General features: G+C 40.5%; 1 protein-coding gene across 12 annotated transcripts in view; it reads right to left on the bottom strand.

The window, feature by feature from the left end:
- MTUS1 (microtubule associated scaffold protein 1) overlaps positions 1-24,600 on the bottom strand; it is a 131,159-nt gene that overhangs the window by 10,399 nt on the left and 96,160 nt on the right. For 10 of the 12 annotated variants that reach the window (XM_064652756.1, XM_064652752.1, XM_064652750.1 and 7 more), the window contains 2 exons: positions 18,456-18,673; positions 5,493-5,559 (listed from right to left, as the gene is read on the bottom strand). In XM_064652756.1, coding sequence (XP_064508826.1) covers positions 5,493-5,559; positions 18,456-18,673 — 285 coding nt within the window. Of the gene's footprint in view, positions 1-5,492; positions 5,560-6,379; positions 6,584-18,455; positions 18,674-22,259; positions 22,988-24,600 lie in introns of those variants that run through there. The other 2 variants (XM_064652758.1, XM_064652762.1) reach the window with 2 other exon arrangements.

Genomic DNA, 24,600 nt, shown 5'->3' with positions numbered 1-24,600 from the left:
AGGGCATACTTCAGCACTTTTGTATACTACTACTGTGCTTCCTTTCCCTTCTTAAAAGTGCTTTCCTCTGCAATTCCACATCTTCATTATGCCACACATCAGACCACCAACCTTGAGCAAAAAAAGTCAACAGGGAACAAGTGGTTCAACAGCATTTCAGATAAAAATCGAGCCACAGAGATGAAAAGATGCACTATCCATTTGTTCATGGTCTGTTCAATCTTACCTGTAACACTAAACCATTTTAAGCTTTAAGGATAGAGCATATGGAATGCTGTACTTGGCAGCCAGAAGCAATATTTACTTCTTTATTCAAATAGCGGAGCCATAAATATCCCCCCCCCCCTACCCCCCCCCCCGGTTGTTTCAGCCTCTCCTCCCAACTATACAACAGTCTCTCTCTGTATTATTACAACATGGAGCAAGATTATTCTGGTTTTTTTAGGCTTCTTAAAACTGTTTGTTAGAAATTAAGAGCCTGGTTCTTTTGGGCAGAACCACGACTTTGGGAATCACAGGAAGTTTCTGAGATTTGGTAAGAGCATATCTTCAGAGCAGAAATGCTGGTTTTGACACACTCATCTGTAGTAGTTAACAGTGGCCACTTGCATCTTGGGTATTTCATTGTGAAGCTTTTTACATGCCAAAATCATAAAACAAATGCCTGCAAGAGAGAACCATGGAGAACCAGGCACATGGCAACACCCTGCAATAGTGCAAACGGCAGCAGATCCAAACCACATCAACACTAGCTCCAGCTAAAGGAGAGGACTACAAAAGTTGCCTTCATATCCCCAAAAAATGTATTTCATGTTTCCACTAGAAGTAGCCAGGAGGTAAAACCTTACAATTCTGCAGTATCTCCTGTCAATTTTTTTCTCTAATTATAAACCATTCATCATGCAATTCAGTCCTTATGGCTAAACTGCTTAGATAAAAAGTTTTTCACCTTACAATCCCCCTAAAAGTCACCAAACCTATTGCTAAGAGGATAAAATATACTGGATTTTTTTTGAACCCTGTATTAAATTGTTTGTAACAAATAGTTATCTTCATAAAATTGTCCAAGTCACTCACTGGCCTAGTTATGATTTATGAAAAGGCAGTAGACTGACTGCAATTTTGAAACTGAGTTCACTAGGACAGTAAGCTGGCAGCATTTTAATAGATGAGAGGATGTGAAAAGGGGGGCAATTACCACAAAAAAACCCAAGTATTTAGCATTACGTGACATTACCCTGCACTAACACTTCATTGCTCGAATGTTGTATTTCAGACTGCAAGATTATGTTCACTTGACCATAAAGTCTACTGTAGTCACAGAGGCTCATTTTCTTCTCCATACAATATATATTTTTAAATATATCTAATAACTAATTTGTGCTTTTGGCAGATTCTCAATATTGAAAATTCTACCCAAACAAGCTTTCAAGTTTCTGACCAAGTTTCTCTTGGTGTTACTTCTATAATGAGGCTAACAATACAGGACGTTAAGCCACATTTTGTATTTTTATTCTTGGACAACTTGAGATGAGGCAAGTAGACCAAAAAAGCCTGCTGTAAGCTACATTTAAGTAGGTATGATTGAATAAATATGTGAAGCATTCACTTATCAGGAAGTAAGTTCCCACCCCCAATGCTGCAAACGCTACAAGTGTCAGCAAGCAAGTGTATGACGTGTGGCAAGTTAGGCCCAGCCTCAAATAATTGAAAGAATTATTTATTAAGTATTTTTAAGAATCACCTTACCCTGAAAAACAAATCACATTCACTCCACCTGTCTGTAAAACACAATAGTCTCTTCTATCTGAACCTCCAAAGCATTCTGAAGATAATTTATTATTAACAAAAAGAGAGTATGAAGGTATTTTGAAAAAAATAGTTTATCAATTTCAATGCAGCAACTGGAAGGGAGAGAGAGGGGATCAGCATCTGTCTGGCTGTACAGGGTACACTCGGGCTGCTCCAGGCCACAGAGAAAGGCTCACGAATGGCGATTTTCAAAGGGCCAAGACGGGCACAGGCTGAGTCAGCTTTGCACCTGCTGTTTTGTAGCAGGACTGAGCTGGATCACATCCAGCATGGTTGCAAAGAGGCTCTGAAACAATTTGGAGAGCAATTAATTTAGAGGAGTAGTTTCGTACCTCTCAAGAAATATGCGGCTCTTGCAATTTCTACTTACGTAATTAAACAAGGAACTAGAAATAATTTATACACTTAGCTTGCTTCTTCAGAAGGGAAACAGGTGACAAGCAGTACATCCCTATCTGCTCCAGGCTCCCAGAACTAAGGCATTTACATTCAAATCATGAAGTTTAGTCTTTGTAGCTGGAGATTTTAAGGAAACCCAAGTTCAGAACCCAATTGTTAATGAATTTGAACTGCCTTTGGAAAAGCCCATCCCAAATACTTATCATTGCTAATCCTTGCATGCATTTCCAGCCAGTGAGAGCAGAGAGCAGTGTCTGGTAACTATCTGCCCTACGGTCAGCATAGCCACATTGTCACTGCCAAAGGCCCATTCTGGGATGGTAATGCATATTCAAGTCATTAAACAAAGGTATTTTGGTAGAAAGGGTCGTATGGAATAACCCAGCAAAACAGACCATCTGACAGCAAGCCAAATTGGTTTTACAAGGTAAATCCAGGAGCTTGGGAGTGCGCACAATTAAACTTCAAAGCAAGAAACTGATGAATCCAAACTGTGCAGGGTACAAGCTGCAGGGGCCTTCATGTTCCTCTTACACTTGGCAACATGCAGGGCATAGAGTACACTGAGCTGGGCACACCAGGTTCCTCTTCTGAGACTGTCCCCCAGGTGCAAACCAACGAGCATTAAAACCATGGAGCTGGGACTCCAGGGAACATGTCCACATCGCCAAATAAGATTAAAACTGCACTGTCTGAGACGACCTATGCCTAGATCCTACTGTGAATCAAAATTCACAGTACTTAGGTCAAAACAGCCTATGGAAATGTTAAGTTCAGCTATAGCCATTTAACGGTGTCAATAGAAAGCTGATTAGCAGGTGTGTATTTAAGCTGATTATTTTCAGCTAAAGCTACTGTTACAAGAATACCTTTCTCACACCTTGTCAACAAATGAATAATTTAACTTAAAAAAATCCACAAACTCCAAACTTAGTTATTTTTAAAGCTACATAAAATTGAAGACCTATGTAGTTTTTCATTTCTGTAATTAAATCCACTCCCTTTACATGCTGAGGAGAGCAGTACAGACAGGCTAGACGTGTGACATGGTTAAGACAAAGAAGCCGCATGAAGATAAATGCTTCACTGAAACCATGGTCTGGAAACCTTACAAAGGGAAGCGAGCCCGAGGCTGCCATTCAGATGTTCCTGCAGAACTGATCCAGGAAATTCAGCTCTCCGTGAGGGGACCAGCTGACGATTTCATCCAGCAGCATCCCCGTCTGAGACCTCTGTGCACTTGGGTGTCACAGATCCATCAGGCACAGTTATATTTGAAGTTCTTTTCTAGTTATCAACCTACTGAATGGCATATTCATTCTTGCAAAGGGAGTCCCATGAATGAGTTCAGCAGGCTGTTAATCAAAGCAGAAAGGTACCTCAACTTCCCCCAAAGCCCCCCAAAATGGTAATGGGTAAAAGCAGCTTTTGGTCCATCCATTTAAGCTAAATTTTCCCTTTCCAGGTAAGTGATAAACATAGTACCTAGATTGATAAAGGAAAAATAATATTGAAGATGCAAGCCTATGGAAGAGATTTTCTTGCTCCAATAGCAATCCTTCTGAAGTCATTTTCACAATGAGGTAAAGAAATGGGTTTTCTCAGAAAGTCATGCTAAGTACATTAAAAAAACCCACCTGGTTTATAATGTTTATAACACAACTTTGTAGTGATGTAAGAAGCCCATTTCCACACTAAAACTCTAGTTCTGTTGTCAGTTTAGGGTAGCAGAAGTGCTGGCTGCAGCTGATGGGGGACACCACCCTTCACCCTCCTGCTCCTTCCCCTTTCTCTGCTCCAGCATCTGTGCTCCTTCAGGCACATGCTGAGCCAGGCCAGGCAGCTTTGGCAAAATAGCACTTCAAGCCACTGATCTCAGCTGGCTTAGGTCCCCAGGCAGCTAGCTCATTGCATGGCTGGGCACACAGCTGCCCAGGGAGAGAGATGCAAAGGCAGAGGAAGGCCAGGCTCTTTCAAAGCCAGCCCCTACAGAGACCTGCCGGAACAACAGCAAAACTGCAGTCCAGGTGCTTCATATCAGCAGGAAGGTTAAAAAAAGCTGCAGCTTGACAGATGCCAGACAGCACCAAGCTCTAGAAAAGCCTCAGCTTTTTAGTACTAAGGTTCTGAGAAAGGAAACACTACATATTTCTGCAGTGTCTTTGGTACTCTCACCTACCTACTTAGACTACAAATCTTTCTCTGCTTGTGATACTGCCTCAGTTCACACACTTGTAGCTTTATGCAACAACAAATAAAGCTCTTAGAAAACTGCATTTTAAATAACCCTCTAAACTGGATGACAGGAACAGTGGCAAGTGGAGAAGCTGTGCTCTGTTGCTTCAGCTGGGGAGACAGGGCAACCCCTCCCTCCCCACTGCACTTCCAACTCTGAGCACTTGCCAGGGAACCTCTGCCTTACCAATCAGTGCTAAAAATTAAATCTGAACATTAAACGCACCACCCGCATCTAACGAGACCTACACTCACACTTGTTTGGCTGAGACAATGCTCGACTTTCAACGCATGTGAAAAGAAGTGTTTCCAACTTCTCCATCAATGTCGTATCTGAAACTGCTCCACATGTATTACTTCTGGTTTCAAAGCTTTTTTTTTTATTATTTTTTAAAGAGGCTTCATGATAAGAGAAGTGTGTTTTTACAGAACACTCTTTTTACTTTCAAGTGCTATCATTTTCAATCCAATTACTTTTTACACTTCACAAAATGATCTGGTTTTGAGTTAAATGCAGTTAAATCAAGCTTCAAAGTTGGCTAAACCAGCCCCTGCACATTATAGCTCAATTTCATATTACAGCTGTCCACCAGGATGAGTTCAAAGACTTAATCTCATCAGCCTGAAAGCATTTCCTTAATTTTACACTCATCCACCTACAAGTCACTACAGCAAAAATGCAGATTTTGCACAGTATATTTTACAGGTTTATGAATGTTTTCCCAGCAAATCTCTAGAAGACAGCACACAAACAAGTTAGGGATCAAACAGAAGTATACATGCTGTCAGCCATCCTCCCATTTTTAAAAAGCGAGTGCTTGGGTCATCAGATGCATGTTTTGCAAGGAGGCCCCGCTAGGCGCAGTCAGATCAGTGCCAGGAATTCAGTGAACCTGGGGTCACGCTGTCAGGGCTCCACAGCGCTTAAAGCTTCTGAGTGGAATTCAGTCAGGGAATTAAATGACTGTCATTACAATACCAGGGCATCTGTCTTTCTGTTTTGCTTCATTTTTGTTCTAATGAAGAATACAAAAATAAATTCTTACCTAGTTCTCCTCGAAGGTTAACTAGTTCTTGAGATAACTCTTTACGCTGTTTCAGTGCTTCCTCCCTCTGCAGAGAAAAATAAACAAACAAGTGCAAACATTTGGTTACCAGTAATCTGAGTGGGGCACCTTCCAACAATTAACTTACATGTGTTCTGCAGGAAAACAAGAGGCAGGAACAAGAAGCCAAGATATGAATCACGATAACAGTTCATCTGTTACAATATATACAGATGTTCTTCTGTTGTTAAGGAAGTTATACTTTAAAACAAAGAAAAGCTTTTTCCAGGATAACATTGCAATTAAAATCCTACTTTGCAGCAACTAATTACATATTTTATGGTGGGTGTAGCAACACAAGCCTCCAGAACAAATCAACTGATAGCTGTCAAGGGCACAGAAGTATAGTGTATATGTGAAAGAGGCATGCATTAAATATTTATCTTAAGCTTACTCAAACACAAAACCAAAAACTTTGCTAAACACTCAGTCTTCCATGAAGGAAAGGCACAGCCCTGTTCAAAGTTGAATACAGCCCACCCTTCTGCTCACAGTTCTTAATGTTAAGATAGATAGTGTTTTTTACACAGAGAGAATCATAAGGAATCTGTGAACAGATCATAACAAAGCAGAAGCAGCCATCTCCCTGCTTTTCCCGGGAGCTGTGCCTTGGCCAGGGAAGGTGGCCGGTCAGGCCCCTGTGCCCCTCGACCTGCAGCCCAGGGAGCGGCACAGGCACAGCCACGGCAGGGCTGCTCCAAGGCTCGGCACCGCCACCCCACACCCATGGCCACGGCGTGGGGGTGACAAGGTCCACGCGTCCTCCTGGCAGGATGCTTCACCTTGCTCCCTGCCGTCGGCAAAGCTGTGAAACAAACACTCATTACCCTTGCTGCAGCACACTGAGAATAGAGGCACAGCCTGCTGCTAGAGCAGCCCATCTTCCCGCGCCGGCAGCCCCCCGCTCGGCCCCCCGGCCCTCATCGGCGACGGCGGGCGGCGGCACCGCCGAGCCGGGCAGGTCTGGCCGAGCCGCAGGCTGGACCTTGCCTCCGCAGGTTATCCTGCTGCCGCGCCGGGCGCTCCCGACAGCGGCAGATACTGCAGCTTCTGCAATTGGCACAGGCAGCCAGCGATTACTTAAAGCCACAGCCCTTCTTTTATGAAAGGCGAGCCCCAGACATTATTAGACCGATCGATCTCCGCTTGCTCCAGCGGCAGCCGCGATCACAGAGAGAAAGAACACTGTCCTTCTCCGCAGGCGTTTCGAGCTTGCTATACGCTGCATTCACACCTAATTTGCTGATGCACAAATAAGCCACAGGAGGCCTGAGCTGAACGGGAGACCCACAGATACAGTGACTTTGCTGCTGTCAATGCCCACGCTTATGTTCATAGGCCCTGTGCGTGCAAAGAGCTTGAAACTCATTTTATATGCTTTTCTTTTAGCTAGGATACATTAGGGGAAAGAAAAAAAGGAAAAAAAAAAGGCAAAAAAAGAGGGGGGGGCAACACCCCCCCCCAAAACACTGGTCCAAAAATCACACAGACTTGTCCACAATTGACCACACCAGAGGAGCTCACAGACTGGTAGGGCCACACCTGCACCCGGTTTTCCCCAGGGAAAACCTCATCTTTACAACAGATTCCCTGTTTCCTCTTGGTCACTCTTGCTGCAGCCTGACCACAGGCTACTGTCTTAAGAGCACCCTGTTCTGGAGGCAGGGAATACTCACTGCATGCCTGCAGAACAAATAAAGCAGCAGAATACACCATTCTTAAGAAAAACTACAAAGAATGAGCACCCAGAAACCAGTTATGTATTAAGGTCTGACACAAGACTAATCGAAATGAGTAATTTTTATGCTACACACTCTCATTTGCTGCAAGTTTTATTATTAATTATATTATTATTCTGCAGCTGTAAAGGCTGGTTAGAACAACCAGCCAGCCCTTTACTAGAAATATTTATATTTTTGATCTTGAATGGGAAAGATTCCCTTTCAATTACTCAGTTTAAGCAGTCTTAACAGTTATTTGGACACTGACACATTAGTAGGGCTATTAAGTAGCTGTGCTGTAATTTCATATTAAGCACTTAGAGGCTTTTTACAGTGGCAGTGGGCTACAATTGAAAACCACGCCTAGCTCTCGATGGTAAATCTCAGGATACCAGAGAGCTCAGTTATTGAAAGGACTCACCCTGGTCTTCCCTGCTTCTCTGCTCAAAAAGGAGAGATGAGTCATCTCACTCCAGCTTAACACCTGTGTTCCCACTACGGACACAGCATCTGATGATGAAAACGTGAATGCTGCATCCTTACATGCTGGGACACCACCATGTAGTGGATCTATAATCAAGTTAACTACCAAAGCACTTATTTTCATGCTGATGGGATTTTCCAAAGCTTTTGCAGTAACTCAGTCCATTACTGAAGTATGTACAAACACACATAGGCGGTTTTTTTTTCCTATAGTGCCCCCTTGGTTTACATATTCATTCTTTCTTCTAATTCTCAGTCATCGTCCTTGAACCTGCTTTCTTCCTGCCCACACTGTTAGTAAAACATATCACATCTTCCCTAATGACTGGACCATGCTGCAGACCCTTTGGAAATGCTAACATTCTTGTTTAGTGTTTCCAAAGGGTCTTCTTCATGGTCCACACATTTTGAATTTGCTTTTAGTTAAAGAAATTTGATGAGAAAAGGGCATGTGAGATCAGAATATACTAAGGACTAACAAGAGGTTGAGACTAAAAACTCAATGTAAAATACACTAACATTGCTTTAGTAGATTTTTTTTTAATGTTTCTTGCTGCTCTTAAGCAAGCCTGTGTTGCTTTTTACTGGTAGTGTTTAACCTGTTGCCTCAATCTTTAGCTTTCCCATTCATAGTTTTGTAAATCCAAGAAATCCAGAGAGACTTGTATCATCACCTCCTGTTAAAGAATACATTCAGAAAAAGCTAGCCATAGAACTGCCAGCCTAAAATAAGAAGAATAAGTTGCTAAGGGGTTAAGCAGCCCCATGAAGTAGTCAGACTGACTAGCAGTTAATCTAGCACACTTTTATCTAAGTTCTGAGAGAACTGAAGCTCCAGGTATGAGGGGGTTTCCCTAAGAAAACATGAAAGTTTCCCAAACCTGAAATCTTAGTGCAGTAAAATACCAAAAGCACTTGAATAGTCCAGTAAGGGCCTGTCTTCAGAATTTAATTTAAAGAAAAGCGTGCATGTGCTTTGAGCTGGAATATCCAGTAACCTTCTAGTTTATGTTCAGTAAGATTCTAGTTGAAAAATCAATACTGGAAATCAAAAGAGCAGAACCAAGTGGAAGCATACGGGATCAAGCAATTTTGGCATTGTTATCCAGATAAATCTGGCAATAGGGATCATTCTCAATTAGTTGTCCGAGACTCAAGAAGGGTCTTCATACTCATTTACAATTGTTTCCAGTACAATTTATGAATTTATGCCAAGATCAGGTAGATTACTGGGTACCTATTTTTCTTATTTAAAAAGAATCTGTTATAGGTTGAGCTCTAACCAAAATGTTCTCCCTGCTATAACATGGAAGCTATAGGAAGGAACAAGACCAGAGCTTGGGTTTGCCACAGGCAATATCAGGCAATGCATCTCTGCTATTGGACGCTACAAAAGAGCTCTCAGTATATAAAGAAGACTTGGACATTTCTTGTTACATGAAAGATTAGCCAGTTAAAAATCCTTCACATGTTTTGAAAATTTGACAAGCAATGTGTGCCCCATAGCAAGGACACTTGTGAGGGTGTGATATGCTCTGTTACAACATTTTTGAAAAAGATGAGGTCCAAGGTAGGATGTTAAAGAACATGGCAGTTTCAAGATGACAAAAATTACCAATTCAGGAACGGAATAAATTACGAAATTTGTCATTCATGTTTGTTTTGTTGGCAGTTATGCAGCCCAATTACAGGCTTAAGAGCATTTTTCCTGGCAACCAGCTGTTTTTGCTACAGCTTGAGATTCAAACAGACCAGCCTAGGGTCATTTTAGATACAAACAAGGGTGAGGACACATCATTGTCTGAACAGTTTCCATCATTCTGCTTTAAAAGCAGGAAGCTCTACAAAAGCTCATATTCCAGAATGAACAAAAGAGATATTTGTACCAAGCACCCAGCTTTCCTGGTTATGAACCTATAAAAAAATCTTCACAGAAGACAGAGAAAACATACCTCCAAGATGTCACGTTCTGAGCAGTTCTCAAGCTGGAAAAAGTGGGCATTCCTCAACCATCCCACAGTTCCATGGCAGAGGAGCACACAGTTTTACAGCAAACAGGCAACTTTATTTCCTTGAGAGGATGTGCAACTAGTCAGACTACTGATTTCAGGTTTCCCTGCACACTCCTACTGTTGGGCAGGTGGAGTGGCACTGGTGTGGAAGCCCCATGCTCTGCCTGCAAATCAAGGCTTTGAGAGCCACAGATAGGCTGTGCCTGGCCAGAAAGTCCTAATTACCTTTTGCAAGTTTTTCCTCCATGTTAAGAACTGCAAGTCCTCCAACAGTTACTCAATATAAAAGAGTAAACCATGGCAGAAAATGGATTTTGAGTATGTGTGTCCAAATAAGCTAACACCGCCCATCTGGTAGTAATTATCCACACATCACAGTTCCCATTTTAAACAAGCACACTCCTTTGGGAAATGAAATATGTACTGTTTTGGAGCTGTAGTAAAGAAGGAAAAATTCAAAAAACCAACACTGAAAAGTTCACATTTGTATACCAAAATATAAGGAGTTGTTTTCTTTTTAAATTTCAAGCAGCTATGTCACACTGGTATCTATGTGATAAACTACCTGCCACAGTTGCCTAGTCCACCCCATTAACAGATTCAGAAGCAGCATTGTGGACTGCTGCAACCAAAAACTGCAGCGCACTAGTACATTGCAGAGGAAGAGACACAACTCACTTCTAGCCTGTGAAACATCTCAGGGAATCAGATCGTGTTGTGGACTTTTCCCATGACACAAACATATAGTAACTACACTGAAATGCGCATTTCTTAATGCTGGGATGCAACGTGATGCCTGCCCAGAGAAGGCAGAGAAAGGCTCTGGTCCCAAGCAGTCTGCAGCACACGGACAGGTAGCCACAAGGCCCAGGCAAAGGGCCGCAACTGTACCTGTCACTGGCATAACTGGCAGGTGGAAACATCTCTGACTGCGAAAGCTGTAGATCAGCCTTCTAATTTTCATCAGCAATACAAAACTTTGCAAACAAGTAATTTCAAGACTCAAAACTTACAGGAGTAGAAAATTAAGTGTTAAATATAAAAGCACTGTGATTTTTTTTAAAGGTATTTTATTAGAACAGACTAAATAAAATTTGTTCGGAGCGTATAGAACAAATCAGTGCAAAGAATGGAAGCACTTATGTGTGTTTTATTATCATATATAGGGCCAAATTAATTTTATTTTGGGAAAAGAAAGCCTGGTTTTTGCAAGCCATTTGCTGTCAAACTAAACCACAAGCACTTACTCTTAAACTTAAGAGAGAAATGCTGAGCATCTTAAAAACATAATAAATTAGTTTTAATGAATTATAAAATTGCAGGCACTTTTGTAACATGTATGTTTAGACCTTACAAGAGATGAGCTTAGGTTGAAAAAGAGATCATAATTTATATATTATTAATACTGGTACAGTCTCAGCTGTCAACAGGATGTCTTCCTCATCCAAGAAGATACTCCTCTTGGGGACAAAGCATTAGATATTAGAATCTACTCCATCTTTGTGCAGCACCAGTCATGAAAAGATGGTGATCATCATTGGCCATAGTGCAGAAATTGAGTCATACCTTTGCATAAACTCCAGTCACTCATGTGTCATCAGCTACAGCCTGGAGGTAATTGTCAAGGGGTAACAAAAGGGCCATTCATATCCGCTTTGCAGTATGACATTTGCCTTGATGATTTTGGTCCTTATACCACAGAATTTCTACCAGTCCCTGTTCCTTCTTTCCTGGCAAAACCCAATCCTCTAAATAAATCTTCTGATTAGAAATCAGCAATTTTAGAAATTAGTTTCTTTTAAACTCACCTCCTCCCTACCTCACCTAAATCCCCCTTGAGAAGTCATTTCTCCTGCATCACTCGGTGCAAAAGCAAGCTAAAGAAATGAGCCAAGAAAGTAGCACAATAAACAGGATTTACACTCTGCTCCATGTGTATTTTTGAAGGCAGCAGCAGACTATTACTGTGATAAAATGAAAACGTCATTAACCATCTCCAGTCAATAAATATACAGTGAAAGGACTACTTCTAATTTACTCTTGGCTTTGTTTGTGTTATGCACCGCCTTCTTACTAAGTGAAATAAGCGATCAGTTTTCACCTTGACTTACTACTTCAAACAGAATTAAGACTCAGAAACAACACTTATGTGATTAGCTGATAGAGACTCACTGTAATTTCTAATATTTTACGTCTTTTATTTGCTAGGTACCTTTATGGAGAATCAGATGTTTTTTTCCCCGATGTTTAGTGTGTGAAACACTAAAGCACAGAACCAGTCAAACAGGATTCCTATGAGTCACTATGTATTTAAAATGGATTTACTTGTGGGCTCTTCATGCTTTTACAGGCATTACGTGGAATTATTAGGCTCATAGGGATCTTTGTTTTCCCATTTAGAAGTGATGTCCACCTTCACAGAATAGCCTTGCAGAGTTAGGTCCTGATGTACTAATACAGGCTATTTAACGTCTCTGTAACTGCCTGGTTTCTACTTTACAGGGCTTCTGAACTCTAATATTAGTTCTCACTTGTCACATAGAATGACTCCTTCCTTCCCTGTAAAACTCATGATCTCGTAAAAATTAAGTTTACCTTATCTAAGCAACTACTTACTTCTTAGTATTTTCTAAAGTTTTCTGTCTCAGTCCAGCTCATCTGAGTTGGACAGTCTCCATCAGATACCATGCAACTTTGGCAAGTTATACTGTCACAGCTGAAGTTCTCATGTCTATAAAACTGTAATTACCACTATAAAGTTATTAGAAATGTTATGAGAACCAATGCTTGAACATAATATTACACTATTTTCTTCATGTCATTCCATTTTTAAGGCTGTTTATAATTTCACTTGAAACGGTAGTACAGATCAAAAGAGGGAAACAAGATGGAAAGATGTTATTTTCTTTCTTCCAGTAACTGCTCCCTTATATTTTGTAATAGCACCTCTAGTTTGCTACTGTCATTAATTCTGCATCTTCTTGAACAAAATATCATTAGAAAAAATAACAAGGTAGTCATGAAAATCAGCTGCTTTGTTGAAAGCAACACTGATGGCAACGCCAAGTTTGTTTCGGTCAAAGGTGCCTTTTCCCAAGACACCTTTTGCTATGAGTAACTATAGGACAGGACTCCCAATTCTCTCCAGCAGTAGTCCATTCTGAACACCCAGGTGTACCAAATAAATTGCTTAACTGAGGCGTCCTCTAAAAAGTTGTCTCCATCAAAGCCTAGTTTCACAGTAATTAATGGATTAAAATGTTTTTCTGGATGTTAGAGCACACAAATCTTCAGTCTGTTGCCAAAAATATTCTTGTTCATTCACACCACCTTATAGGAGCCTTGAGAATCATCTCAAGCTTCCTTGCTTTCCAACAGCTACCTGTCAGATGCAAGCTGCCAGAGCCTAGGTTTGCTCTACAGGGGGAAGCTACTGTATTATTACTCAAATACTCTCCGTCACTGAACAGAAAATACTTGCATTCCTCAAATTCAAGATATTATATTTTGACTTCTATGTGATTTTTCTTTTTCAATATAAAGAAACATAAAAATTATCTGAATTAAATATCCTTATTATCTCTTGGAAAAAGTTATGTCCATATTTTGGGAAGCCAAATTTAAAGAGCAGAAATACACTTGGGATGAAAATTCTAATGAAAACTGGTCAAGTTTGATGTTAGGTTCTAGAAAATCAAAAGTATAGACTGAACTTAAAGACAGCAAATCTAAACAACAGGTCTCCCAATATATTTTGCACTTACAGGTCAAAAGATACAATTGTTCAAAAACTCTTCCTTTTACTATAAATGGTTTGGGGTTTAGTGATGCAATGTGTACTTCTGCTCCTTAAGCAGGATATGCATTTTTCATTTGATAAATATAAACATTTTCTGCTGAACAACCACAAAGGCCAGAACAAGTATTTCTGATACATGTGTTCATGTATTCCAAAATGGAAATAAAACTCTTTTAAAGTGCTAAGAAGTTCCCAAGGAAACTAGTATCTCGACTCTTACAGTCATGCACTTGTCAGGAAATGCCAGTTACAACAGGTCATATACTAATAATTAATTTCTATTTCCTGCTAGAAATACAGAAGCCTGTTTCAGCCACACAATTTCTAGCACATGCTCATGTTGTTTCCTGTGTCACACTCACAATTAGTGTTATCCACATATTGTAGTCAAGGCTTTATAGCCTCTCAAAATGCCTTTTCCTTTATGAAGGAAACTTCTTGAAGATGACATCACAGACATTCCCAAGTTTCAACTGTAAATACCAGTCTTCCCATAACCATACCAAGAGAAGCTGAACAGTGAAACTAGTTTTCTGTTCATCTCTGTAGTATCCTGTGGCACAAACACAAATTTGAAGCTCATTTCTATAGCAGAATCTGAAATGCTTAGAATCGTTTATTAAACTAGAAGAATAAAAATGGGTGTTTATAATAAACATTTTACCATCTAAAATTTTTAAACAGCTTGAGTAGCTCTGAATGTGGCAGTTTAGACACTAAAATGAGAGGATAAAAGGGAAGTATCTGTCAATTCATGCTTTTAACAGTTACAAAGCCATTCAAGTAATTCTAATTGTACATTACCTTTTCACTTGAAGGCTGAATCTCTCAAACAGACAAATTTAAAACCATATTTAAAACCAAGCTACTACCACGCTGCTAAAACAAACACCCTCCACCCCCAAAGATGTAAGAGTCTATACACAGCAGTGAGTTGGAAGTTCAAACACCCCTGCTGCAGGACTCACACAGCCTTGTGGGGGGCAGCCCTGAGGCAGGGAGAGGGGCTGAGCACCCCTCAGGAGGCAAGAAGTAGAGGCTCAGGTAGGAGCTGCCACAGCCTCAGCCTCATTAGCTGGTGATCTTTTTTTTTAACTTCCCAAGGGAGCATTTGGCTCCTAGCCACAGCTGCAGACCTCTCAGGTACACGTTCCCATCCCACCCCAGCACTGGTGGGTCTTCACTCCCACTCCTTCCTGCAGTGAACCACATACGGGACATACCCATAACACTTTGGACATGGACAGACCTATAAAACTAGACCCATAATAATTTCTTTTCCCCCTTCCCAAACTAGATGCCTGAACTGGCTTCCCAAAGAAGGCTGTGCATACACAAGGATAAGGGAAGAGATGGCAGAGCTGCAGGCATCCCCAGCCTGACTTACCACAGACATGCTAACCATATATTTAAAGCCTCGGGGAACGCATCTGTTACTGAAGGGACAAGAAATAAATTCAAAATTATTAAGCAAAATAAATACTTGGGGAAGTTAAAAGATCAACTCAAATGCAGTGGTGCAAATTTCAGAGCTCAGTGCAGTTAAATGTTAACAGAAAACAGCTTTCTTGGCACTTCATGGACTTATTGTAAATGGCCAATTTCACCATTTCCTCTGTACTGCCACTTTTCCTTTCTCGTTTGAATTTAAAAAACAGGAAGATAGTCATGAAGTCACAGGAATTGCCAGTGGACCAGGGGAAGAGCAGTAGTCTAGAAAGACTAAACTCGCTTTTTTTATGATTAGCCCACAGTTTGACACGTGTTTCTGTCACTGCCAGCACACACAGAGCTGTCCAACAATGGAAAAACTCGGTGTTCTCATCAGCCACACTGTTCATTGCCATCAAGCATTCTGGATGCCAAGAGAGTTTCCATCTAGCATTAACCCAGTGCAACAACAGCTCCTCTGAGGCAGAAATCAGCTTTTTATGATTTTTTTTCAGAAGAGTCTTGGTGAAGGTACTTAAGCAGAGAAACCCACCCCCTCCCCAAAGAAACACTTGACAGCTCAGGTGTGAAGGTTTTATCAGAGGCAGCTGTTACTATTGACAGCTACAAGGTAACCCTTGCAACAAACAGGTTTGAGCTCAGGCAGTGTTTTGCCAGAGATTCCTGCTTAGCTAGAAACACCACAGCAGCATTGCTCAATCCCATTTAACCATTTGATAGTACCCTCTCAACTTCACTCCAGACGGGCTGGCTGCATTTCTGAGAGAAGTCATTGAAAGCAAGTCTTGATTTCATTCACAGCTATATTCCACTTCAAATGAGCTCATAAGAAGCAACTTGAAACTTTTGTGCAGAAATGGCATTAGGAACTCTTGAAAAAAAACCAAAAAAACAAACACAAAAGTAAACCAAACACATCTAGCAGCTGAATCAACTTCCAGGAACTTCAGCCTTGGAGGGAAAGCAGGGGAGGCCAGAGCAGATTTTGCCAAGAGGCTTGGGCTGGGCTGCTCAGCCTCAAAGTACTCCAATTGCTCACTCCAGCTCTTTCTCTGTTTGGCCAGTCCAGTCCTTGACCCCATCTCACCCTTGCACCAGCTCTGACCACACATTAGGACAGTCCACATCACAACCTGGCAAAGAAATGCTTTCTTTGGCTGGTTTAGCTTTCTGCAAACTGAACTGGTCTTTTGTAGGGACTGACCAGCACCATAGAAGTCAAGAGCAAGTCCTTCCTCTGGTTCCAGAGCTGTTTCTTAGGTTTACACTGCATTATGTCACTTCACTTCTTCCCACTTGCTGTAGTGGGAAGAAAGGAAGCACAGCTTTGTTCCTCATGTAATCAGCTAAGCATGATTTTTATTTTTTTTGAAAACCAGAAAAGCTGAAGCTTTTTTTAGGTTGGCTCTGCAGTAGTTAACCTATGAGACCCTGCCTCATGAACTCAAACCTAACTTCAGGTTTCTCCCTGAGTTTATCCAAAGAGTTTGAAAGCTACATCAAAGGGGTCCTTCAAGAGATAGGACCTTCAGAAGAATAATCATATGGCCAACTGAGATTAAGTTAGCTGTACCAGACTCCACATCTCACTCTAAAGGAAAAAATCCAAACCAACAAACAAAACCAAAACAACTCTTCACAGTGTTCCCTAAAACCTAGAAATCTTTCAGCTAACTAACAGATTCTGAGTATTCCTTATACCACCACGGCAGAAGTGTCCTTCTCATCCCTATATTATGTACACAAGAATAAAACAGTGACTCTTCAGCAAGTATTGTCTTATCCCGGGAAAGGAGAGAGCAATCTCAATACCAATTACTGGTATATGTCAGATTAATTTCATGTGCTCAGACTTAACTGTCCAAGATACTTAATTTTATACAATTTGACAGAAATAATTTTTCTTTCCATCTGCAAAAGACTAACAAAGAGGAATAAGGAGCAAATTTACTAGTCTCCTCCATGCAGTTCTCTCTTCCCTCCATCTTCAACACCACATTTTCTTTAATTAAAAACCCCATTATTCTTTAAAAAAAAAAAAAAAAAACCTAAAAAAAAAAATCACATTTAGGCTAAGCAACCTGTAAAATAGCCTGGAAGAAACAGATTTGTATGACAGGCTTCTTCTCACTAAACATAACATGTATAAAGTATTGGTGAACTTTAAAATGTTGCAATACAAAATATTTGAGAGAAGAAACTAGGCCAAGACATTTAATTATAAAAGTTACCAAAAAAATCAGTGTGCTTATTATTCAGTAATTAGAAGATTGCACAGAAGTTTAGCAGTGACAATTTCACATATAAATTTCACAATATTGTGTTAGATGACAGGCATCCAAAAATCATGTACCAAATTGCTTTGAAGATCTTAAACTAGTTCCTTAGCAGAGAAAGGTCTTCCAATCAAGAGTTTTAAAAAACCAGCCAAACCAATCCCAGAAAACTGGCTAAGAGCCACTGCTTTTAGAGCTGAACCAGACTTGGAGTTAAATGCAGCACTTTTAGATTAAGTGAAAGCAAGCAGCTATTATCCCACAAGAAGAGAATGTTACGTTTCTGGCAGCATCCTAAGACAACCTAGTGCTCTTTTGCATCCCAGACTGGAAAATCACTTCATATTGGAACAGCTGAAATGAAACTGACACCAATCTTGGAACATTAGTTATAAATACAGGAGAAACTGCTATTAAAGCCTGCATTAGCTGTGCAGTGTAAATTCATAATGTTATCATTTCCTTAACTTCAGATTTTTCTTTTCTCAAAAGTTTTCAAACCAGACCAACAGCTTCTCTTGTAGTATCAAAGTGATTACGTTATTAAGTATTTCAAACAGACTAGAACAAATAAAAATTAAACCACATCAGATTATTCCACTCTGTAATTCTAGGTGCATTTCTGTATTTTTTTAATGAAGTACTGAAAATTTTAAGACACCACTAACAATGCAGGATTAATTTTAAGACACCACCAACAATGCAGGATAATTTTAAGATACCACCAACAATAAACAAAACCATAACAACTCAGACTTCATTCTGAGTAGCTCAAAAACGTATCTACCCCTTATATACTCTTCCATCCAATGTCAGATAATAAAGCAAGGTCATGCAGATAACATGTTGAAACTAATCTTTCCTACAAGGGCAGAACTTGAAGTACATATTTGGAAAGCTACTCAATCCTGAAGGACTCTTTGACTACAAACTTCTCTTCTAAAAAGCATGTGAAGCTGCAGAGAGGCCATAAAGCCCAGTGTCAGGATTTTCATTTTTTTCTATCCAACTGATGCCAGGAGCATCACCTCCAGAAGAAAACAGAAACCACTGGAATGGAAGCACAGATTTTAGGTATTGGTATATTAATATTTTCTGAAGCCCTTGTTGAGAAGAGTTCAAAAAATTAAAGCCAAAATTGATGAGTTGTGAGTTTTTACCTCAGACTGCAGGTGCTGGATGACAACAGTTAATGCTTCAAACTTCTGGTTACTGGATGCCAGGAATTTTTTCAGCTGCAGGATGATTCCACTTTGGGTTTCACATTTTGTTTTGTACTGTGTCAACTCTGCTGCTTTTGTGCCAGGTGAACGTGCATCTGTGGAGCCTTGAGTCTGTATGCACGAGCTCTTGGGACTCCGCTGCTTGCCCTTGTCAACTAAAACAACAACAACAACTAATTAATATGCATTTTATGTTGAAATCTCACCAAAACTTAAAAAGGACAGGTGCAAAAGGAAGTAGTTATAAATTCTTACAAACACTTTCTGAAATACTAACTAGGAGAAAGGGTTATTTCAGTAGCACTGCAGAGCAGGCACTATCATCTGCCAGGTTAATTTCTAGCACCATAACCTTGGATACACTGTTTTGCACTTTTTCTTCACCTTCATGTACTCTGTGGTATACTTTTCAACATGCTCTTTTCACTGTGCTTTGAACAAATATTTTTAGAAAATGCAAGATCTCTGTCATCCTACCTATCCAGTAACTTACTTCTAACATAAGAATTGTCCACTTTCATTTGCAACACAGATTTCATATTTCCTGCACTTTAAAATACTGCTGAATACAAAATCATTTTTTCTACATTTGTTATTTTTTTTCTTTTAAAATTTTATTTGTAAAAACTCCCCTCTCTGCAGTTCAGATCTGAGCTTATTAACTAGAGGTCTTGCAGCATTTCTTAGTGCCAGCAATTTCAGTCACAAGGATAAGACTTTAAAAAGGCTCTAAAATGTAATATATTTCAATATATATTCACAGTCCAGAAATTACATTGTTGATTTAATATTCGTAGTTATGTGGCAACCTCAATCCTTTCACAGTACACAATCATCTCATGTCAGAGGAAGCCACATTACATAATCCAGCACTTGACTCGTAAACGCTGTGTAGGTTATAGGTTTCTCTGCTGCCTTCAGACTGGAAAGGGAGTACAGTACTGCTGTGCAGATAGGGCCAGTCTTCCCCGTTTGATCACAAAGGGAATGAACAAACACTTTTGAAATAAAAGGGTGATGCAATAGATAAATATCCCTTGGCAATTTAATGAAGACATCTAAGCAGATTACTTTGTATAGTTTCAACTTAACAAGATTTCTTCACGATAAAGTGAAAAAACCTGAGAGGTGAGATCTGGAGAAAAAAAAAGTAGGAACATGCAGAAAAATGGGACAAACAACCAACTAGAGGCAGTCCTTTCTACAGCCCAATCACCTGGTTTGAAGGTTGTCAAGTGACTTTAGAATAGTCCCAGCAGTGTAAGGTTCAATTTCACAACTGGAGACAGTGTTAATGACAAAAGCTTTGATTCTCAGTTAATGTGAGCCTGACTGCCACATCAACTATTGCATTAATACATCAATCTCCCACAGCCTCCATTTCTTTTCAAAGCCTTTGAAAACAAGATTCCTGTTCAAAATACTAATGTTCTCTGTGTCTTTCTTACTGAGATGGGTATAAAGTGCCTCCCAAGTCTGTTAATTCTCCAAATAAATCCTCTCTGGGCAAGATTTTCTGCTAGTCAGAGAATTGACAGCATATTGCTTTATCATATTCAAATGCCCTTGGTATTCTTGGAGACTTCCCTACACTTCTGCTCAGAGATGCAGACTGTTGAAGGGTATATTTTCAATTAGAAACATATCATCTTGCAGTTTAATAGTAGAGCTGTTAAAAGGTGCATCAACATAACCTAAATCAAAATACAAATTTGTACAACAAATGCTAAAGCTTGGCTGCCAGTTCTAGTTATCTTCTTTTTACCACCATTTTAACTAATGTGACCACTTCTTTTCTCACAGTTCAGATATAACAATGCCCTTTGAGTAGATACCTTTACATGAATGACAGTTCACATTTGAGAGCAACCATATCAGATTTCCAGCAATCTTATGGACAGTACTGCATGTAGGAAAATACTGGTTACCTTCTGAAGCTCCTTGAAAAATCACGAGACAATAATCAAGGAGAGAGGGGAAAAAATTAAAAGGAGCAGGGACTAGACAATAAACACATACAGTCAGCTCTTCCCTTCCCTACCAGCTTACATACTCCTACTCTCTCATATATTCCAGCTCCCCTCCTGAATGCTCCACTTATGATAGAGAACCAGAGCATTCATCTTGATTTAAGAGTATTGGGTAAATTCACTGATACACTGAATTTAGTGAATGTCAAAATTTAATTAAATATTTTAAATGAGTTTTACATCAATTTTTAGGACCCTGACAGAGCTGCATTAAACCTGAACAAATGTTTGCAGATAATTTTTACTCTGAGAAAAAATTACATCACACAGTTACCTAATGAAGATATTTCATTTAAATACAGTGATACACCAGCTAACCACAAATGACAAAAGACTCCAGATATGCCCTGGATCCAGAGTTCAGCCACCCTTTATCACTGTGCCAGTTTCATACCACTGCTTTTATCGTGCTGCCCAGACCAACAAGTATTTTCCTAGAAGCTCATTCAAGCATCCAAGCAAGCCAGTCCTTGATACTATTCTAAAAAAAAGCTGAACAAAAAAACATGCATGAAATGAAATTCAGTGACATTCCTGCTGGCAATTTTATCATAGATGTGTGCTACACACAGCCACTTCAAATGCTGAAAAGCATAACCCCCCTTTAGCATGAACTGCCTTTACAGATTAACACTACCGACACTCCAATGCTTATTTATGGCCTACATACCTCTGGGCAATGACAGATCGTTTCCAGATTTGTATAGAAAGCATGCCGTGGTGTCAAAACAAAAGCCATGCTTTCATCAAAACAAAAGCATCTGATTATTGATACCACCACATCAACGACAGTACTGATTACCAGCCCAAGTCCTTCTCACTTTGGCCTCTTTACCTGCCACCTTTATACAGTCAGACTTGTAAAACAGAACAAATTCCATCCATAAATTAGGTTCTGGACACCTCTCCAACAATCTCAAAACCACTGTATCCAATCTAGTTGAAAAGCTCTATTTCTGAAGACTAGAAATCAGATTCGCAAGTACTGCATATAGCGCAGTAATCGAACAGAATTGCCATCTAAGGTCCTACCCTTCTTCATACCAGGAAAGAAGAAAAAATTTAAAAGTGATTTTGCAAAGACTAGGCCGTTTGATCACTGAACCATTCACAGAAGATTTGATCTAGACCTTGGAAAAGGTCCACAAATCCTCTCACTCCCTCTACAGTCACTACATGGATGGCACAGCAGCCAAGTCTAACTCACTGGGGAGTTAAATTAAACCCATTCCAAGCTTTTCCATAAAGTAAACTGTTTCCCATACACAGCTTCTGTGGTTAATAGCCATATATAATGGCAAGAAATACTCAACTGTCAGTACACAGGGTATGTTCCATAAAGTTACATTTAAGTGCTGGGGCTCTGTCCTGTACTTGACATAGTATTTGTCTGGCTGGCTACCTCAGGTACCGCTGGTTTCCTGAGCCTCCCTATCTTGTGCACTCTTGCTGGATTACCAGATGAAAAATCTACCACGTGCTTTTTTGGTTTGCAGAACCAAATCAAAGCCTTCCTTTGCTTATCATGTACTAGGAAGGTCTAGGTACTAAATGTCTACACTAACTAGAAATCATTTTAAGCAAGACATTCAATTTCTAAAAAAATTACATTTCTTAAAAGCATTCCAAATAGCCTAAACAAGCTTCTGGACAAGCACTAGTGGAAACAACCTCACTTCTCTTTCCACACTTGCGGTCATAATTGTCTTACCCCCAAGCACCTTCTTTTCACATTCCTCATCCAAACTGTTAGCTTCCACAGGATTTTCAAAACCAATGTGCCTCTGGTGTAAGCATTTTTCAAAGAAAAATCCTTGCTCAACATTTTCTCTTGTGGGAAGGTGCAGGCTGGTAAAAACTTTCTGCCTCTCCTCCATTTTCTGGAAAGCCTTGTCTACACACGTTAAATTGGTGCTCACTTCTTTGATCAGTAAGACCAGATCAGCCTGAGTATTTAACCGAGCTTCCATTTCTTCTCTTACTCGCTGAATTTCCTCAAGCACAGTTCTTATATCCAAGTGACTGGACTTCATCTCTGCTTTGAGATCTTCCTTCACCTGTTGCTGGCTCCTTTGCAATGCTAACACTGTTCTGATTTCCTTCTGAGATGTTTCCACATCGTGCTTTAATTCCTTCTGCCCAGCCTGCATCGCTTCCTGGCTAGCTTTCACTTCTGCCAACAGAGCAGCAATGCATTCCATCTCGATCCCCAGGAGTCGCAGGACCTCTTCCACTGTCACAGCTTCCAAGTGGTCAGGGACATTTGTGAGCTGGTAGCTGATTTCCCCTGATAGCAAGAGAGCTAGCACATAGCCTTGGTACAGTATCCTACTGCAATCTACAGCGTGCTGCAGTGAAGGTACTAGGTAAAAAGTCTCATACAAGTGAGCCAAAGGCACTAAATAAAAGCCTTCAGCAAGCACGGCTGTAGTCAGAGCTCCTTCTCAGGACTCAGCCAGAGCACTAATCAGTTTAATTGGCAGATTATGCCACACCTGAATTTTTTAAAATCTTTTGCTGACATCATTGTATGTGGGACGTCACCCCAAAAGCCACTCCCAAAAGTCATTTCATCTCTGCATCAATCAAAGTACGCCTGGGCATCAGTAACCAGGTTTGTTGCAATGCAGCCAAACACTCTGCAAGAACACACTGGCCCTTCCTTTCCGACACAAAGGCTCAAAGAGAGCCCGAATTGCCTGCAGGAGCTGAAAGCCAAGCAGTTCAACAGTACATACTTATTTCAATTATACATTCAACAAGGTGATTATGCACCTGTCCTTCTGCTAATGTTTGCAGCGAGTGTTCAGAGTACATCTGTGGACACGTTTGACATTGCTGCACTTCCACTGAGTGCCCTCCTTATTCACACAGCTAGCAATACTCTCTTAGCAATCTCTGGAAGAACTCAGATCCTGAGGAAGTTCAAAAACAATAAAGAGCTACCAGAGCAATATGGGAAAACTGACTAACAAGATATTTTTGGCAGGTTAAGGAGGCCAAGCCTTTTAGCTACCAGGTCTGAGTGTTAACTCTTCTCTGTAAAAGCTAAGAGTTGTTACTTTTAAGCACAGAACTCTTAATAGGTCTAGGCTCCATGTAAAAACAGGCAGATTAATACACCAGGGTGTTAGCTGTTTTGTTACACAGCAATTTAATTACCCAGTTACTGGACTGAGTTCAGAAAAAATGACCACGTAGGTCTTGGTCTACAGAAGGCATCAGTCTTTGCTTTCAAAGAGGTGAGCAAGTATTCGGCACAACACCCAGCAGAACGGGAGTCAGAGCAGCACACAACCTGGAACTCAGGAGAACTTCTACACCACTCTTTGGCCCTGTCATGATTCCAGAATGCTTTCAGAGACAGTGATGATCCCACAGATGCCCCAGAGCAGAGACCTATCCATCAAAAACTGCAATAACCCCAACAGCATTGTTTTGGGTTGGGAAGCATCACTAAGAATGCCAATAGCCCATGCGTGTACAGATGCAGGATTTCCAAATCACCACAGTGCTGCCGGCCACAAAGCCAATCTGGGGAGTCTTGCCTTCAGTGAAAGTTTACCTGCTCACTTGCCAGTTTGCCTCCCATGCTAGTCCAGGCATACTCATGGGACCAGAGATGCACCCTCCACATAGAGCACCTCACAGCTTACAGGTATTCACTGAGTGTTTTGCTATCACAGTGGTTATCACAGCCCCTGGTGGACACAATGTTGATGATGGAGCTTTTTTCTGACTCTCTGTATCATGTGCCAGAAAGCCAGACATGGGCTTTCTGATGGGATTTCCCAGTACAGCTACAGATCACAGGTGTAGTTTCTTCCCCTCTCCGCTCCCTTCCACCATTCCTTGCTGGATTGCTATCCTGAGAGCTCCCAAGAATTATTATTCACACGGTCACCGCTAAAGACTAGTACACAAGCTGCAGAAGCCCAATCTGAAGTCTGAATCCAGATATCATCTTTGACCTACTTTAGGCAAGTAACATGGATCCTGTGCTAATACGAAGAGAAATAGCTCCAAGGGCCATCCTGCCTAAGGTTTGATCT

Source organism: Pseudopipra pipra, chromosome 4, assembly GCF_036250125.1.
Source record: "Pseudopipra pipra isolate bDixPip1 chromosome 4, bDixPip1.hap1, whole genome shotgun sequence".
NCBI classification, from domain to species: Eukaryota; Metazoa; Chordata; class Aves; order Passeriformes; family Pipridae; genus Pseudopipra; species Pseudopipra pipra.
This window is presented reverse-complemented; position numbering and strand designations above follow the sequence as displayed.